Source organism: Malurus melanocephalus, unplaced genomic scaffold (genome assembly GCF_030028575.1).
Source record: "Malurus melanocephalus ecotype Western Australia unplaced genomic scaffold, MMel_1.1 scaffold_33, whole genome shotgun sequence".
NCBI classification, from domain to species: domain Eukaryota; kingdom Metazoa; phylum Chordata; class Aves; order Passeriformes; family Maluridae; genus Malurus; species Malurus melanocephalus.
This window is the reverse complement of record NW_026623265.1, coordinates 968,357-988,655: the sequence shown is the minus strand read 5'-3', so window position 1 is coordinate 988,655 and position 20,299 is coordinate 968,357. Positions and strand designations below refer to the sequence as shown.

General features: G+C 36.1%; 1 protein-coding gene across 5 annotated transcripts in view; it reads left to right on the top strand.

Moving 5' to 3' along the window:
* Positions 1-20,299, top strand: part of RGS7 (regulator of G protein signaling 7) — a 224,168-nt gene that overhangs the window by 177,216 nt on the left and 26,653 nt on the right. For all 5 annotated transcript variants that reach the window (XM_057363970.1, XM_057363975.1, XM_057363973.1 and 2 more), the window contains exons 9-15: positions 5,963-6,037; positions 7,034-7,132; positions 7,873-7,934; positions 9,323-9,433; positions 9,990-10,115; positions 17,172-17,358; positions 20,179-20,268. In XM_057363970.1, the coding sequence (XP_057219953.1) occupies positions 5,963-6,037; positions 7,034-7,132; positions 7,873-7,934; positions 9,323-9,433; positions 9,990-10,115; positions 17,172-17,358; positions 20,179-20,268 (750 nt within the window). The remainder of the gene's footprint in view (positions 1-5,962; positions 6,038-7,033; positions 7,133-7,872; positions 7,935-9,322; positions 9,434-9,989; positions 10,116-17,171; positions 17,359-20,178; positions 20,269-20,299) is intronic.

Below are 20,299 nucleotides of genomic sequence, written 5' to 3'. Positions count from 1 at the left end.
TTTTTTTTGGTTGGTTGGTTGGTTTTGGTTTTGGGTTTGGGTTTGGTTTTTTTGTCTTTTTTTTTCCCATCGCTTAGTTGAGGTTCATTGATCTCTAGTTATAAAGTAAGCTACATTTCAAAAAAACTCTCATTTCCTGAAATTTGTAGCTAAATTTGAAATTTTGCTGTCCTTTGACTGGGCTTTAAGCTAACAGCTGTTTTTCCAAATCCTATTAAAAAACTTGACCACTTGTACTCAGTGTGTTTGAAATGTTCCTCTGAGACTTCCTATTGCACCAGAAAAGTTATTAATGGTGCAGCTCTTCCACTAGAAAAGCTTCTTTATTCGTTGACCCTGGAGTGTGTAAAATGAGGTAAAATCCCAAAATACCCTGATGATCATTACCCAAACCTCAACTTTCCCTTGTAAGCCTTAGTGGATTCCGCACACTCGAATAACTTCCATCTCTGTGAAATGAAAAATTGGTTCATTGCAGGAGAATGTAGCCTGTGTTTTTCTTCATGAGAGACTCAGTTTTAGCCATTACAGAAAACTTATTCAATCCAGGATTTTAATGTCTCCTTTGATGCTAGACTATGTAGAAGACAAAACAATCTTTCCCACATTACCAGAGTCAAACTGGATATTTTTCCAGCTAGTAACTCCTTTGATTTTTTTCCAGCTGAGTGCCACTGGATTTTTTTTTTTGCCTCGTTTATTTATTTTGCAATCTTCCATTTCTTTTCTTATAATCTTCTCCCCTTGATTGTTAACTATGCAGTGTTCAGATAGCTGCGCAAGTAAACTGGAATAGAAATCTACAAATAACAGTGAACTCTGGCGTTCTGCTTATCACTCACTGCCTGATTAGCTTCTTTTCTGTTCTTTAGAAAGTAAGTGATATGAATAGTTACTGTTGAGGGTTAGAAGACTCCTAGAAAAATGACAGGAATAGCAGCAATGACAGAAATAGCAGAATAGATTGTTGCAGAATCCCAGTCTAGCATTTGACACTCAGGAAATTTCAAATTTTAAGCTTACTTTTTTAGTGATAATCTTCTATTTCACATAATGTAAGAAACAGATTTCAATGTCTGCTTTTTCTTTATGTTTGTATGGATGACTTTATATTTTCCATTTAAAGAGAAGATCTGTTAAGTTTGTACCCAGGTCCATAATTTAAATTTGTAGTCTTTAAATTCTGCAAGCCTGGAGATTGTGAAATTTAGTGTTTTTCAATTARACTTAACAAGTTAGCATATGCCAGAAAAACAAATAAAAATACCTATTTCATAGTGTATTGACCCTGAAATGCAATGAAACTGCATAAGGTGTGTGAATCAATCTGCCTAAATATTTACTGCCTTAATGAACTCTGAATTTATGGGTGTGCATATTGAAATGAGATAATTATTTTAAATAGCACCTATGTATTTTTAGCTAAAGAGACTGGGAAATTAGGTTTCCTTAGATCAACCTTAGGTTGGTTGGTATGGGCTGAGCAYGCACCACAGGCTGCTGCAGGGCAGAGGCAGCAGTAGGGAAGCAAATACCAGCCTTGTTTCCATTCTGCTGCTGTGGGATGGGGAAGGCAGGGAGGTGAATTTCACACCAACGTGAATACTTGATTGGAGTGTTCTGTAAAGTGGAATATTTGAATTTCACTGCCTGCAGCTTGTGAAGAGTAGGCTGTACCACAGAAGTGTAGGCTGAGAGGGACCTCTGGAGGTCTTCTAATCCCACCTCCCTCTCAAACCAGTGCTAATTTCTGATGTGAATAAAATTGTCCAGGCATTTGGGTGAAATAAGCTTTGTAAATCACCAAGGATGGACATTCCACAGCCTCTCTTACTTTTATTGTGAAGTATATTACTTTACAGCAGACTGGAAATTCCTTGACTGCAATTTCAGATTACTGTCTCCTGTCCTTCCTCAGTGCACCTTTGGAAAAGTTCTGTCTCTGTAAGCCCCCCTTAGGTACAGAAGACAATGGTTAGCTCTCCCCTTTTGCAATCATAAAAAAAGAAGTCTATTCCTCCACTGGGTTTTCCCCTTTGGAATATATTTATTTTGTGTTTTGTGGGGCTCAAAAGTAGTCTTGGTGTTCCAGAAGTTTCCTTGTGATGCTGAGTAGAAAGATATAAACTGTTCCTTTGTCTGGTGGCTGAGCTATTGCTAATGCAGCTGGGTACATGGTTTGTCTGCATTGCTGCAGAGAGATACTGCTGACTCATGTTCAACTTCTCCTTCAGATCATTTCCTACAGAGCAGCAGTGCAAACAGACAGCTCCCAGCCTATCAAAATGCATGAGCTTCTTCCCTCCCACATACAGGGGTATATTTGTCTCAGATACAAGAAAACTTCTGGTTATTTAGGCTTAAGTAGATTCACATCTTAAATTGCCATCTTCTTTGAGAAATAAAAAAAAAATACATCCAAACTTCAGCTGACTTAATTATAAATATTAATTTACTTTCTGCTGAGCATTTTGCATTTTTTAGAATTATAAGTACATCACTGCAAAGTGATTTTTACAGAAAAAGACATTGGTAGCAATTGGTCTGGGCTATGTGGCCATGCGATAAAAAGGGTACTTGGAGTGTGCAAACAGACTATAAATGCTCCATAACCTGCACTACTTGGTTGGAAATGTACCATGGCTCAGGCATGCTATTTTATGTAAATAATTAATTCCTCCAAAGAGTTGTTACAGGTTTCAGAAAATTAATACACTGTAGCACTATTACAAGAGCTTAGTTAATTAATTCACTGTTGCCACAGTTATCAGTGAAAGAATATTAGTATCAAGTGGATTTTTGTTTTAACTCAGCATACTCTCAGATGGATGCTTCAAATGCTGGCGATAGCCAGATTAAAGCATACATGTTCTGCTTTCTCCTCTACTTACAGACAAGACTTCTTCCTTCCTTTGTGTTTCTTAGCAAAATCCTGTTATGCATCCTCCTAGACAGCATCAGTAGAAAGTGGTGCTGCTTGGGATTCATACTAATATTGTTATCCAATAATTGAAGTAGGGATTGAAATTCCTCTATATGTGTTTTTTAAATATGATTTATCTGTATCCGTTTATATCAGCATTTATCATGACTGGACTCACATGTCCTTTGATGTAAATGAATAAAATGGCATTTGTACTTTGAAATAAGGACATGCTAATAGATGGATGAAAAAGCTAAGTGAATGTATGACAGTTTGTCACCCAGATGTTTAAAAATTGATGAGGAACAAATTCTGCCCTGTATGATCTTTCTATATGACAATTTCAACAAGGTCACAAGGCTTTCCTCTGCATATGTTGAGGGGAAATTGTTTTCATGCAGAATATTACACCTGTAAGAAATAAACAGTTTATTTACACATATAGAAGAGTTCTCAAGTCTTCCAGGAAATCTGTTTGACAACTATTTACAGTATTAGTATGCAAATTATATACTACACACTAAATGGGAATCTTGCAGCAGAGCACTCTGACAGGCATGTCTCTATTTGAGCCGTGGTAGGCCAGTTAAAAAAACAACACAAAAAGAAAACACAGCTGGATATAATTGTATCCAAACACATACTTATTATGTTAATGGGGGCATACAAATAAAATTAATGTTGTCCAGCAAAGGTTTTTCCACAAAGACTCTGAATTATTTCAGCAAAATGTTCAAATAATGCAACTTCTTGTGTTTATTTTAATTGAAAAGATGTTTGGCATTTATTCCTAAATATTGACAGATGAAATTCGGCAGCACCAGAGAAACAATAAAACCTATCTCATATCAAGGATAATTTTAATAAATATGCTTCAGTTGAGAAGAAAACATAAAGTGTGGCCCAAACTATATTAGGTACTTCCAGTCATATAATTTAAATCAAATTATGAGAATGGTATTGTTACCGTTATTGTTAACTCCCATTGTTACCCTGTCAGAATAGTTGATACACCCTTTAGCCACCTCCCCTTCTGCACTGAAGTTTCTTGATTCTTCCCTGCCTCTGCCTACCTGGGGCTGCTCTCCTGTCAGCTTCTCTTTGGTCCCACCTTGGTCCAGCCTCTCCCCTCACAGCCTCTCCTGTGTGCCCCTGCCACAGCAACTTTACATCAGCGTGGGAATTTTAAGCAGCCAGGTGTCACTGAGAATCCTCTAGGTGCTGCAGCAGGTCAGTATTGGGTAGGGCCTCTCTGCAACAGCAAAAGCTTTGCCCTTGTGTCATTTCCAAAAATTTCTCAGAATTTCTTATGTCTCTTGAATCAATCTGCACCATTCTGGCATGTAAGTTACCCAGGCAAGCTGTCCATACTATTTACTGCTGGTGGGCTTGAAAGCTTTAAAAATAAGAGCCTTCAGATGAGGTTTATGCCTTTTTTTTTTTTTTTTCCCTCTCCATTTTTAGGGCAGGCTTTTAACAAACCATAACAGAACACTGAGCAAATAACAGTTTGTGCCTTATGTAAGTGTGCCTGCTATTCAAATTGTTACATTCAAAGGCTGTAGATGTTAAAGCCCCTGTCTTCCTCAGTGCCAGCTGCTGCTGTAATCCTAAAGTAGATGTACTGTTTTTTTTAAAAAAAAACTTTATATCTCTGTATACTGCCCTGGAAATTGCTTTCTGTTTTTAAAATGACCATCATGCAGAACTTTGTATTTTTTCAACCTTTTCCTTTGTGAGATGCAAGTTATTTCTGAGTTTTAAAAGCACTATTTTTGTTCAAAAGCACAAAGGATACCTTCCCAATGCTAGCACATCAAATGCAATCTGAAGAATATTGTCTATTTTTTTTCTTAGAAATGATGAACGGTTTCTACTGCAAATGTAAGATGATCAAATGCACACTAATTTATTACTTTGAAATAGAGACTTATTTATTAATTGTAAAAAAATACTGATTTTTTTTTTTTAAAAATCAATCTGTTCAGAGTATTTTCCAGGGGCAAAGTATTAATCCTTTGTTTAATGAGAACTATTTGTTTCTTAGCTCTGCCTATAAAAGATTTTTTAAAAAATTTTATCTTTAAAAATGTACAGTCCCATCAAGCATTTTACATTATGATAGGAAGACAGAAGTTGTATCATAACTGTGATAATAAGTCCAGCTTGGCTATTGGACAAGTAAATTCAATATCCAGATAGTCCTATTAAGAAAACCCTAACCTACTTTCACAAAAAATCTGCTCCCACTAGAGAGGAGATTTTGTACTTCCACTCAGTGTCAAATGTAATCGCTCTAAATCAATAGATAAAACTCACCTGAGAGCAAAACACTTATTAACAGTTGTTTCTAGCAACAGGCAAAAATCAGATTTACAGACAGATTTTGTACTTAGAGGGAAGTGTCAAACGAAGATGAATTGGGAGAAACTAGTGTACTTGTGTGCTTTGGGATGCTACAGAGTTGTGAGAATGAACCATTGAAAACCAAATCTGATGTGTTGAGCATCATTTTATTTAGACTTCTTTTGATTAGACTTTATAAATAGACTAGTCTAAATAAATTAGACTTTATTCAGTCTTCTGGTTAGGCTGCAAAAGCCTGTTTTTTGTGTTGGTTTTTTTGGGTTTTTTTTTTGTTTTTTTTGTTTGTTTGGTTGATTGTTTGNCCCCTTTCTTTTCTGAAGAAACAACTCCTGTTTGGGTACTTTTGCATTTTGCTTTAAAAGGAAATTTGACCCAAAACCTGATGCTCCTGAAGGGAGCCTGAGGTTCAAGCTGAGGTGAATATTGCATAATTCTATTTATTTTGTCTCATTAAGTTAATCATGCTTCTTAGAGGGATAACTGGAATGTAATGAATGTCTTCCTGGCAAAACCAAAGCAGAAACCTGTGATTGGTTTTTGTTGTCTTGATAATTTATTTTATTCCAGTTTCATGGCGTGGAATTTATTTTTCAGTCTTGCTCACTGAAGAGGAGYATCTCAGTGAAGTTACTTCACAGATTCAGCGTTTTTTCTTTCTCTTTCTTTTAATAGCCTGGCTGTGTAAACACTACTGAAGTGGATATAAAAAAATCTTCAAGAATGAGAAATCCACATAAAACAAGAAAGGTAAGCACTGTTATTATATCAAAAACAGGAGGTGGACAAAATTTATATCATGAATTTCCATAGTTTCTTAAAGCGTTTTTTTCTTACAGCTGCAAGGAACAAATGTATGAACGTATGTTAATATTTCATAAGCTCTTAGTTGAATTAATATTAATAAATTTGCTAATGCTAAGTAAATGCTATCACATAAGATTTTGGAGCAATACAAAGAGTTTTTGAACATAGTATTCTTTTTTGTGTGCTTTACTAATGTTGTTTAGTAGATTGAGTGAAGTATATTAAATGGTTTCTGTCAGTAATTAAGGAAAAAAAATTGACAATTCATTGTAAACTCTGACAGCAGATCTTGTCCTGGTCTTAATTAAAAGGTTTTCTCTGTTCTACAATTGTGCCCAAAATGGATGACCGGAAATTGTGGAAGAAGTAAGCTGTATCTCAATTAGGTTGTAATTAGAGATAAACTTCTCTTGGGATGTACAGATGGATTGGCTCAACACTTTTAAATCCTTTGCACCATAACAATGTAGATTAACTCCCACTTTATAGTACTTCCTTTGAGGTACACTTGTATGTTGACCCATAGAAAAGTATGTTTTAAGAAAGCAAGTGGATTTAAAGAAAGTTTTATCTTGGCTTATTTATTGTAGTGAAAGGTCCAGATAAGTGTATTTTACCAGACAGTAATTTCAATTTTGGTAGTCATCCAAATAATCCTGGTGCTGCACTACCAGCTGTCTCCACTTAACAGGATCTCTCAGTGTCATTCCCCATGTTTACTATGATGTAAATATACAAACCTAATAGACGTAGATCCTTTGTTCTGTGGCTTTATGGAGCTGTGGAGTTTGGGAGTCTTTACTTTACACTTTAGAAAATATGATCTAACTTGGCTAAGTTCTGGAGCACAATGTACAAAACCGCGACAGTTACTACAGGTGTGTGTAGAAAGCATTGCTTGAAAGCAACAATATATCATTGTTCCATATTTTTTTGCAGTCTGTCTATGGCTTACAAAATGACATTCGGAGTCACAGCCCCACCCACACGCCAGTACCAGAGACAAAGCCACCCACGGAAGATGAACTGCACCAAGAGGTTTGGAGCATAACTACAAACACATACTTTTCAATGAACTTTATAGGAAAGTAGGTATAAAACCAAAAAATATTGTAGCTGGGAAGTTATTCTAAACAGCTTTAGCAAGCAGTTAATAAACTTTTTCCTTGTCTCAATATTTATGGGTTTAGGCATGTAGTAACTTCATTAAAACTGAGACAAAAAACTGATTTTTTTTTCTCTCTTGCATTAAACATCCAAAGGCTATGGGAATTAGGCCAGTGAGTGACTTCTTCCTATAGCTAAGGATATTAGACCTTTCAGCAGTAGACAGCCTAGTCTTCCTTTCAACACTGATTTGAGGTTTGGGAGTATACTCATTACTCCACGTATGCATCTATAGGCTCACACATTTAACTACTGTTAAAGCTTTGTTAATCTTTCCTGAGATGTTAGAATTTGGAGAAGGTAAATGTCTGAAGAAGTGTTAGTTCACTTCAAAACCYTAAAAAAAACAGCCTAATTGGATTTCTGTTGATGAACCTTTAGGGAAAATGTTATATTGGGCACATTTTTGTTTCTGTATGACCTTTTCCCTTTAATGGAAAATTCCATTTATTTCAGAACTACACTGGTGAAATGTTGTTTTAATTCAGATACATTTCTCTTCTGTGCCCTAGGATAAATTAAGGTTCAATTACAGGCCTAATAAAAAAAGTTATAGAAATAGAGTCAAGCAATAAATTACTCATAAAACTCTTTGCCTTCGTTTCTTGCAGATTAAGCACTGGCAAATGCAATTAGACAGGCATAGATTAAAAATGTCAAAAGTTGCAGAAAGGTACGTATATCATCACATTTTCTTTTTTTTTTTTCAATTAGACTGATAACTATTGGGAAAATGTCAGTATGAAACAGCTTCAAAGAGCTATTCAGAGCAAACATCTTTCAAAGAGAGACGCAGCAGCTCAGTTGTCATAGAAATAACTGAAGAGAGTTTACTTTAAGTGGAGAAGTATGAAGTTCTTTCAGTGGTAAAAGATGGCCCAATTATTCCTTGATACATTTCTGATAAACCCAAGTTCTTGAAAGAGCCTCTGACCAAGTGATCACAAGTTTCAACTTCCACTGGCAGGGAGGCTAAATGGGAATAGGTCTGGGGTTATTGTTTTGATATTTCCGAAGGGCAATCACTGATGAAGAAAGGGAACTGATTGATGTGGATCTCAGTCAGTGCTTGAACAGAGTGGGTCTGGGCTTAGTTTGGGTCAGAGGTGTAACACAAGTAGGAATCTATCTCCAGATAAGACCAAAATTTGTCAGGAAAGGGGCTAGAAGCAAATAAAACAAAAGAGCCCAACACGGCAGAAAACTGAGAAAAGGCTTAATAAAGGAAAATAAGCCAAATACAAATTGCTCTTCATCTTCTCATATGCATATGTGCATATATATCTACTTATATATGTGTGCATATATATGCAAATATATATAAATATTTATTTATAAAGAGATCAGGTTAAGGTTTTTTTTTTTGCCGAACAGTAAAAATACAATGCACACTAAGTATAATAGGAATTGAAAAGAAAGAATAGTTGTCTTCAACTAAATATAATAGGAATTGAAAAGAAAAAATAGTTGTCCTCACTTGTCAATAATTTAAAAAAAAATATGAGGACAAAGGAACCAGAAAGCATGAATAAGGACAATGGGAGATGTAAATTACCAGAATACAAACATAGTATGCAGCTGAGTCAGACCAATTCATGAATAAAAAAAAAAAGTGAAAAAAATTTGCTTTCTTTTTAAAAAATAGTGCCATTTGATTAGAAAATTATAAAAATAATTATATTTAAGAGAAAATAAAAGGAGCATTAGCAGCTGCAGGGCCAATAAATATAACCTGTGTAACATGCAGTGTTTTAGAGCAGATTTTAAAAGAACTGATAATTAAAACCACAGGGATATAAAACATGTCTCTTTATGAAAACAAATGTGCATGAAAGAGGTGGCATGATCTAATTCATTAGTGCTTAAAGGAACCTTACATAGAACTATGTGGAATAATTAGGGAAGCTTATTTTATTTCTACTCTTGGAGGACCTGAGCACCCTTCCTTCTTCAATGGTGCAATTCTAAGAGGCTTGAGCAAGGGAACTTGTTAACTGGGGTAACCTGCTCAGGTTTCCCTGCCTCCTGACATGACGATGTTTGATGCTTTTATTTTCCTAGTCTATTAGCTTATACAGAGCAGTATTTGGAATATGATCCTTTTCTTGTGCCCCCTGATCCCTCAAACCCTTGGATATCAGATGACACCACTTTCTGGGAACTGGAGGCAAGGTATACAATTTTATTTCTTCTTTGGAAGTAAGGGGGTATAATGTGCTTTTCTGGAAATGTGAAGATTTCAGACAAAGGTATTGCAGGAAAATGCTGAGGTAGAAGGCCATTGGGGTACCCTTTTTGTCTTCCCAGTTTTACAGTTTCTCAAGATGTGAAGTGCAATGGATCAATAAATTTTTGTGAAACGTTACAGTAACTGGTTTCCAGGTTTTAGTATGGTGAAAACAAAAAAAAAACAAAAAAAAAAAAACAAAAAACAAAAAACAAAAAACAAAAAACAAAAAACAACAAAAAAAATAAAAACAAAAAAAGAAAGACAGCATTTAAAATCTGATAACATTCCTGGTTGGAAATCTTTATTCTTCTGTGTATTACCTTCATCCTATGTAAATACTTACAGTCTGTTTGCTCATTGCTGAAAACTGCGCAGATACAAACAATCTAAAAAGTGAGGAAATTATATAATTTTACAACTTAGTCTAAATTATGAACACAGAGTATTAGAATACTGTACTATTGCTCACTTCAGGTTCTGTTGTTTTTTCTTCTGTAGCAAGGAGCCAGGACAGCAGAGGGTGAAACGATGGGGGTTTGGCATGGATGAAGCTTTGAAAGACCCTGTGGGAAGAGAGCAGTTTCTGAAATTCTTGGAGTCGGAATTCAGTTCAGAAAATTTAAGGTAAATGAAAAGTACTTTATTTTTTAATAGTTAAAAGATACATTGGTCTTTTGCTTTGGGGTTTGTTTTTTTTTTTTTCCTGATACTTTTCATTTCTTGATCCCATCAAAAATTTTCCTTACCTTTCAGAATTAATTCATCCAGATTGCTGCCTGCTTTCATATAGAGGCTGAGGGAAAGATTCATATAGTTAGAAGGGACTCATATGAACCATATTTTGCCATTCATACCCAACATTTTGGTCAAACTACTCATATAAGAACTTTTCTCTCAGCTTGTCTTGTGAAACAGGTATAAAACATTGACTTATTCAAAGCCTGTTCAATATCTTTTATTGAGTCAAATATTATGAGATAAATAAAAAGAAAATTAAAAAGTTAAAAATTAAATAAAGGATCTAAGAGTAACAATCACAGACTTACTGTTGATCAGGTTTCTCATATTGTTTTGAAAATCTCCAACAATATTCTCATACTTTTGGATTTGACACAACTGAAGTAGGGTGACATTCAGCTCTCAGATTCCTTACTAACTGCAAAATGGAAGAGTGTTCCTAGTGTATGAAGCATAGAGGGTATTTTTTAAAAAGCATATTTTCAGAATTTTAAGTGAGAAAAATTATTTTATTTTAAAAAAATGATAGTCCATCCATTGGCTAGGAACATGTTTTGGTTTTGCTGTTCTTAGAAAGTCATATTTCAGTAAGAATTATTTCAGAGGGATTCATAACAGCATTCCTATTAGGTTGAACATAGTGAAAAAATTTAGGCAACATATTTTTCTTTTCCTTAATTCTAACTTCTTGTCAGATGTCATCTGTATCACTTTGCATTCACCAATAACATAAGTAGTATAAAATCCTATTTTCATTTGCATTCTGGAACTCAGAATAATCCTAACCTACTTCTTTCCTTTGCCAGTTCTCACTCTGAAGCAGCCTTTCATACTAAAATTATGCTTTTGTAGCATCTTAAAAGAGGCATTTAATATTTATGGTTATAACTGCTGAGCAATTGCACAGATCTCTTTATTGTTAATTTTAATTTGTCAGCAGAATAATTGTAGTTGGAGGTCTGTAAGTTGCTGATAACGTTCATATTCAAGTACTAATTTTACATCACAAATACAGCCTGACCTGTATGTGTAGGTTGATGACTTTATTCGTCACAGATACAGATTTTTCTTGTTAAAACATCTAGTTGGTAAAATTAATTTTCAAAAATCAGAATAATACCAAGAAAAAGAAACGTAATCAAAAAAAATATTATTTAAAGCCCATCCTGGTAGTTTGTTATGCTGAGCAGCTGTTCAAACATGAACCTATTGAGTCCAGTGTGTGCTGCAGTTTCTGGTGGTTTTCTGTGATTAATTTGTCTCTCTGCCAGCTAGACTGTTACCCACTGAATCCCTAACTCTTTCATCTAAACCACAGGCAAACAGCAAATGACTGATCCAGAAAAATTCCCTCAAGAAATTTCTTCAGAGAAAGTTCCTTGACATGCCATCTATTCTTCTGTTTTCTACCTCTAAATTCTTATATTGGAATTGCAAAATATAATATCTGAGTAATGGTGAATGTGATCTTAAAAGCCAGCAGGGGATAAATTTGCTCTGAAAAGGTGCTTTCTGATAAATAACTGAAAGGAAACTGTCTCAGAAGCTCAGAATTATGCTTGTAAACTCTCAAGCTGTAGGGAAATCAATGCACCATTAGGTTCACAAAGTAAAGTTGGGTTAGAAAACATGAATTTGTAAAGGTTATTGTGTATGGCTGTCAAAATATTTTAGAAGCCAATAACAGAAATCAAAAGCTTGATAATTTCAAACATTACCACTGAAAAAACTTAGAAGACCAGCACTTTCTTTGCTCACCTGTTAATTCCACTGTGGTAATTTGGGGTTTTCTGAGTGGTATTTTTAAATTATTATTATTATTATTATTATTATTATTATTATTATTATTATTATTATTATTATTATTATTATTATTATTAATATTATTATTATTTTGACAGTCACCTTGAGAAAAAAAAAAAAATTACCTTCCACATCTTCCCACTGCAAAAAATTCAACTCAAATCACTTGCTGGTTCTTATGCTTTAACAGATGTAATCATGATCAAATTTACAACACTGCCAAGCCTATAGTTGGACAGACAGCTGGGACCCTGCATTCAAGCTTTCAAGCAGAATACACAGGATGCAGCAGGGACTGCAGGCCTGACAGGAGCTTCAGCATCAGTAGATTAGATGTCTGATACCTCATTTTGGTGAAAAAAACACCAAAAACATGGAATGATAAGTCTACCAGATACACCATTTCCATTCAAGTGCAATTATCTTGCATTGCAAAAAGTGCCAGTCTTACTGTTTCATTAACTTCGACTGAGCATGTCTGAGCTGTCTGAGGTATCATTCTTGGTGGATACAGATCCTGTCCTAGAGAACATAAAGGGGATGATGGAACTTGAACTGTGATTTAATACTAAGAATTATGCAATGATCAGGAGCACAACCAGGTTTCTCCTTCGTACTTTGTATCTCAGTGCTTTCTTCTTTGCCTGTAAACTGGGCTTAATAGTATTTCACTCTCTAAAGGAGTGTGGTAAAGCATAGAAAAGGAATAAAACTGTCTGAGCAGTTCTGTCAGTGCAGCAGCTTCATTACAGTGTGACTGCAGTTTGCAGTTTGGATTCTGCTCTCACCTGTGACTTGTGATCTCTTGCTACTGTGCAGATTTCTTGGAAGAATTGCTTTGTCTGCTGCTCAATAGGCAGAACAAATAGCTAAAGTAACATATGATTTGGATAATGGATTTATGAAATTCCCTCTGCCTATTGCAAAAATGGTGACCATTGTTTAAAGTTCACAAGGCTAAAATTTGAGCATGATCCAGTACTATTGAGCTTCATCACAAGGCTGTCCAAGTACTAAAAAAAGGACATTTCAAAGAGAGTGAGGTTATGAAATCAATCTTACTGTAACATGGCATCCAGAGACCCAATTTCTTTAATTCCTGTAGGAAGTTGAATTCCTCTTCTTATCTTTCTGTAATGCAGCAGAATTCTTTGGAAAGTTAATATATGTATGCTGACGGCAGGCTTGCTCCCAAGTGGTTCTTTTGTAAGAATTGCAGCCTGTAAAGATTAAATAATTTCAGACCTGCCCATCTGAAAGCCTGTCCAAATCATTGTGCATTATTGTAGTGTGTGTGATCTCCAAAGCAGTTCTAGGACTCCAAAGACCTACTAGGCTAGTGAAGGGAGAGTGGTGACAGGTTAGCTTCCATGGTACACAGAAGAAAAGCCACTGGACCTCTTGCCCCTTCCTTTGATGCTCATTTATTAGCTCTGTAATGTGTGACTAAATAAGGAAAAGGAACTTTGCATTCTTGTTCAGAAAAAGAAGAAAGAGACTGAGAAGTATGCTAGATTTGGATGTTTTCCCTCAATAATTTGTGTCTAAGCATCTCCCTGCAAGCTGAGATTTTGTGAGATGTTTATTTTTATCCTTTACACTGGCACTAAGGATGCCCTGTTTTGGGTGCTAATGTGACCAAAATTTAATCCTGAAAGCTGAAATTGCCTGTGCCTATTTTCTCATTGAGACTCAAACTCAAATGTGAAGYCCCAACAATGTCGGCATTTCTGCACAGCAGATGAGAAGGAACTAGTTGCAAGATTTGATGAGTTTCTCTGTCATATTTTGAAGTCCTTCAGTTCAACTATGCCTTGAAGCTTGAAGTTGTAGTTGGCAAGAAGGGGGGCTCTCAAAATCAGAGCGCAGCCTTTCCTCCCCGAGAAAAAATATTATGTGATTTTATTCATGGAGTTTGTTTAGGTTTTTGTTTGCTTTTTCTGAAAATGCTGAAAGGTTTGGCCTCTGACTTGTATCACATGCACTGAGTGCAAAGTCCACACAATTCCCACTTCACTGTTTCCACACCGACTACACCTCATACATTTCATGGAGAGCCACCGCAGCTTTGTTCCTGTGGGCTAAATTTAACTGATTAGCTTGGTCTGGGATCTGGCTGCCCTTGGCATGTAGGTCAGCTACTGGGACAGAAGCTGTGCTGCAGCTTTGCTATTTATCCAGGAAGCTGCCATGGCTTTGAAAGTAACCCAGCTGGAGGACATAATCCCTCATGGGTGTCTTGCAACCCATGTCTCAGCACTCCACGTGGCTGGATGTGCTTCTCCCACACACAGCACACCCTCACTCTGCTGTGTGTCTGCTGAGTGATCCAGGACAGCAGAGGAGTTTGCACCCAGCTCCTCATCTCTTGGTTCAAACAGTGCTGAGCATTCTCTAGAGAGGGTCTCCATGGCAAAAGCAAACCTCCACCAACAGGAGGTACAGTTTCATCCAAGGGCAGCCAGGCTGAACTCCAGTTCCTTACACATAGTGGCACTAAGTCTATGTATCTAATTGTCCAGAAAATGCAGTTCCCCTCTCCCCTCTCCTGCTGTTGCATATATTTAGTGTTGCAGACTGTGTACTGTTCACTACAGGAGTCTTCCCTCGCTCTGGTCACAGCCCAGTGAGGCAGAGAGCTGTAAAAGGGTACAGGGAGCTCCTGATTTGAGGCCCCATGCTGAGCTCTTGGTGACTTCATTTCAACTTTGTCTGTGCCATTGGTTGCCATGGGATATTGGAAAAAGTTATTTTTGAAAATGCAAGAGGGGTCAGTCTTATTTTTGTCATTTCCTAACTTTGAAGATTTGAATTCAACTCTCTGTGGGAGGAGGGCAGGCATCTTTTCTTAAAAGATAAGTAAGAAGATTAAAATCTTAAAATGTGTGTTGGCTRTGAAATAAGCAACCAAGACATAACAACACAGAAATCATAATTCTTCCCACTTTTAGAAAGGTTTCTATATTTAGAACTTCACATTTTAAATAGAGTATTTGAATTCTATTGTTAGAAGGGTACGATTAAATTAATCTGTCAAAGAAGTGGTGTTCAGCCGGTAAGAATAGTTCTGTGCAACCCACCTATTCTATGCTGCAAGCATAGAAGTTAAAATTATTAAAAAAAAATATCTCCCATCTATTTCTCCATAACAGAGTATGACCTACTCTATGAAAATAGTTTACTTGCAAAAGAAAAGAGCATGCTTGTGGTGACTTCCAGAAGTACTGGCAGTGATCCGATGGAACAAATAAGGAAGTGACATCTTTAAGCTGAGATTTGCAGGGTGTCTGCAGGGAGATAGAAAATGTGTGTTTACAAAGAGCATCCTTCCTTTTAATTTTTGTATTCCTTACCTGACTTGGAGACATATGAGTAATCAGTCAATCCCTCACTTSAAGGGGTTAGCACTGCAGGATATGTGCTTTTAAATGCAAATATTGAAAGCAGCTTAAGGAAACCAAAGTAGGTTGCCCAAATTCGAGAGTGTGAACTAAATTAGTTTGTCAGCTCTGCAGTTTCTAAAGTTGAGTTATGAGTTTTGCTGGACTGCCATTAGATTCTCGGGATGTGGCCCCAGGCCCTGTACAGAACTATGTTCAWTTCACACTGTAGATGCTACCCAGAATTTTTGAAACTGAGTTCTGTTGGCACTGACCCCCTTTGTGACCTTGGAGAAACCACTGTACATTATTAATTAATTTGCAAAAATGGGACAATATTGCTTCTCTGTCTCTTTGAGAAGCTTAGATGAAAAAATTGTGCTTAGATACTATTGAAATTGAAGGTTGTAGAAATACCTAAAATAATCTTCTCATACCGGCTTGTGAAAATCAAGCACAGGCTCCTTCCATCTGTGCTACAAAAAATTTCAAAACAACACTATGAAGAAATAATTGCTTCCTGAAAGGAAAATTTTCTCATGTGAAGAGTATCGTATAAATGGGAATACTGTAATATTTGCTATGCTTTACCATCCTCTGTTAAGAATTTTTGCAGTAATTAAATTAGAATTTGGGTTGAGGGTGGTACAGTTTTGCTTACTTGGGGGTCTGAGTATAGTTTCACTGTTCCTCTCTCCTATCCAGTCCTTGCTGAATTCAGATAAAAGAGCTTACATTGATCTCACAGTGTAAGCAGAGTGGAACCACATAATAAAGGTGCACCCAATTTATTTGTAAGCCTTGAAAAATCCATCTGTTTCAGAGTTAAATCACTTCAAGGCTCAGCTTATCTGTTTCATAGAATCAGACGTGTCAGAACAATAATTAAAAGTTGCACTGCTATATATTGCATGATAAACATAGTCAAACTTTAGTTGAGCTCTTGGATTTGGGAGAGAACTAAGTGGTCTGAACCATGTCTAAGAATGGGATCTTAAATGAATTTAGGATTATTTTGAATAATCATGAGAGAGTCTGAGCATGAATAGAAGAAATAATGAAATAAAGCTAGTTAGCTATGATTATGAAGTGCTCAAGACTTTTTAGTGATGTGACTCCAGACTGAATGAGGATAAAATGAACTGGCTGCATTGCATATGGCTGCCTGGTGTTGGTCTGCTCAGCAGCAGAAGAGAGAATGTGTGATTTCATCAAGCATTTTTAGCAAAAATATGCACAGAAATGGAATGTTGGAAAAAGAAATTAAATTATAATTAGCCAACCAAATGCTTTTCCAATGTATGCATGATTTGTGGCTGACAAAATTAGTTGCACAGTTTAGAATTTAGAAGGACTCAGAGATTGATGTAGGTAGTGAGAGTATAAATTATTAGTTTTTGAAGGAATGTCAAAAAGCAGTCAGTTTCTAAGTAATACAAGCCCTTGTGATTCAGCCAAGATGAAGTCTCAGTTTAATTCCAGCTAAATGGAAATCTCCCTGTAAGCATATTACCYATACATAAGTAATGAAGAATTTCCTCCCTGTCTCGTGGAGAGTCTTCTAATAATTGCTTCTAAAGGTGGATTGATTGCCTTGAGACAGTATATCAGAATGCTGATCCCAAAGTAAAATCACTCAGCTTTTGCTTATTTTAGCATTTTTTGGTGAAACATTGTTACTTAATTTCTTCTTTGAGAGCAAGAAAGAATGTGGGCACCTCATTAGTGATACTCCTGAAGGTGCTGTGTTGTGCCACAGGTTCTGGTTAGCTGTGGAAGACCTGAAGAAGAGGCCTATCCGTGAAGTTCCTGCCCGCGTCCAAGAAATCTGGCAAGAGTTCCTTGCTCCGGGTGCACCCAGCGCTATCAACGTGGATTCAAAAAGTTATGACAAAACCACTCAGAATGTGAAGGAACCTGGGAGATACACATTTGAAGATGCTCAGGTCAGTTTGCAATCGTGCTTGTGGACTTTTGAAATGGGATGTTGGCTAGTGAAATCTATACACAAAAATGAGATGTATTTGGGAATTAAATGATAATTCCCTCTTTCCTAAAATGCCATTTTGGCAATGCAAATGTATAACATTCTTTCTTTAATGAGAATGTGAAGTTCTTCATGAAACTTCTATTCTTGGTATAGAGAATTCAAGCGGACTTTGAATAGAGGAGAGCATGTAGGGAAGGAATAATTAAGTACTTCTGTATTAAATGCAACACTTCATTTGACTTATAACTTAATATTTCATCTCTGCAGACTTCTGAGAAAAGCAACAGAAAATAATTGGATTCACAGTAAAAGTAGCAGAACTGGTATCATCCTCTATTTTCATCAGCAGCCCTGTGATGAAAATTTAATTATTAATGCAAAGTGAAATGGTGTCAAAAGGAGACATTGAGATCATGTCCCTGCAGAATTTCATACAGCTTGATTATTAGGTCATTGTGGGAGTCAGGAGATACTTTTACAGGCCCCTCATAGGAGAGAAGGGAATCGAATTGAGGCTTCCTACTCTTTGGGAGAATGCCTCTGCCCTAAATATGAAGGGGAATAATTTTACCTCCTTTTCATTTTTCTATTATGAGAATATCAGCAAATGAAGAAACAACAAAATTTTCATAAGACCCTGTGTCATACCCCCTGTTTTGAAATACTCTACATTAAAGAAACATGCAATTTTTGCTTGCATCTGCTGACCCCTGAAGATTTAAGAATGCTGTGTACAGCAAAAACATAAGTTACACAAATAAACAATCTAGCAAGATTAAAGTTTTAAAAAGATATGTCTTTGCAGTTATATTGAGGACAATTAAATTCCTTGCCAGTATCCAATCTATATTTTCTTAATAAGTGTAAAATTTCAATACCCTTTTACTTCCAGATCTCTCTTCTTGTAATTTTGTCCTTCATTTATGAAAGACATGGAATGTTCAGTCTTTATGCAAGCAGGATTTTTCCTCCTGGAGAGGACCTCTGCTTTATTTATCCAGTTCAGCAAAAAGCCTTAACCCTGGAAGCTTCAGTTTCTCTGGAAAAGGGACAGGCTGAACCTGCCAAGTTCTCAATTGAAGCTCTGGGACCTTTAAAGTGTCTCATCTGAGGCAGAGGGTTCTCTCAAGAGTAGGGCTCTGCCTCTGCAACAGGTGCTTTTTGGCCTGCCAGCTGGGAAAGAGCCGACTTACATGCAATTCTGGCCTTTGGTGAGCCATTTAATTGTGGTTAAAAATGTATGAAAAGCATTTCTGAACTGGAAATAAAGAAAGATAAAACTCCATGTCAAAAGCAGACACATAAGTAAAATGGGACACATAAGTAAAAATAGTCTGCGCTAAATGTGTACATTAACGTGTATCCTGGCTAATGTGTACATTAATAATACTAATACAGCCTAATTTATTCTTGCTTTTACAGGCATAGTTCTTGTACAGAAATAAAATTTTAATGCCTATTGCCACTTTCTGCTCTGTGTTGACTGCATTGTCTGCTTTCACAGAGACTGAGTGGTAAATAAACCAGTCTAAAATCTGAGTTCTGAATATATACCAGAATTTCTCTGCTTAGTGTGCAATACAAAGACATTTAGAATAATKTTTAGCGTTTCTAATACAGCAAAAGTTAAAAATCAGGTTTAATTTTGGCTTGCCTTAATTTTCAGAAAAGGTAGGGTTTTTTCTTTTGGTGGTTTTTGTTGTTTTTTGTTGTTGTTGTTTTGTTTTGGTTTTTTGGAGGTTTTTTTTGTTGTTTTGTTTTGTTTGGTTGGTTTTGGGGTTTTTTTTTCAGTTTTATCATATTCACCAATTTTATGCACTATCAAGATGAGAAACAGTATTTACTTTCCGGTTTGTTTGCTGTTTCCCAAGTGCTCAGCTACAGATTTCTTATTGTGAAAAATTGAGTTTGAGTAAAAGAAAAATTCCACAAAAATAGCTAACAAAATTCAGGATTTTTAAAAAACTTTTTGAGACCATTTCCTATTCTGTTTGCTTTTTCTACAAATCTTTTCTCTAGCATATAATTATCAAGTGTACTACATGAGATATTTTTGTTTTTACCTTTTTCAGAATGCTCCAAAATTAAATATTTTAAGCTGCTCTCATATTTTTTTCCTGAATAAAGGTTTCCAAATTTTCATACGCCTCTGAAGAATTAATATCTTGAAAATTAGATTAGCTTGGAACTRTTTTTCAATTTACATATTTCAATATACGTATTTTCCTTTTTATGTTGTTAGCTGGAGAGTAGAGTCTGTCAAGGGATGTTTTTAAGAGGAAATCCTCTCTAACCTAAGCAATATTATGTGGTGCTGAATTGAAAGCCTAGTACCTCTTCCCAGCCTCTAAAATCACAAGACTATCTCCAAAAAGTAATTCAGAAAGTCTGGTGAGGAAGGACCCATAGCTCTAATTTCATCACTTAGCTAAGCTAACCAATGTAAGGGAGGTTTGGAGTTGGGCCTGAAGCTAGGACTCAGCTGTCAATTTTTAGATAATAATATTGTGCAGATAATATTGTATAGAGCAATAATTTGGTCTATAAATTAAAGAAAGGTGTGTTGTGTAATCATACATAAGAAGTGGGTGGGATTTCTGCTTTAAGAACAGAAAGCAATTCAGCCTTGGCTTCAGAACTGAAACCTGCTATCCTGTAATATTTCCTATTCACAGTAGTGCTGGCTGGCATGCATTCCACAGCTAAAACCTGTCACTGCCCCCCATCTTACACATGTCCTTTTCCTGGGAGTAATAGCTCCCCTTTTCCTTTTCAGGAGCACATTTACAAACTGATGAAAAGTGATTCTTATCCTCGTTTTATACGATCCAGTGCCTACCAGGAGCTGCTACAGGCCAAGAAAAAGGTATTGGTCCATCTTGCCTTTGTCTTGCCAC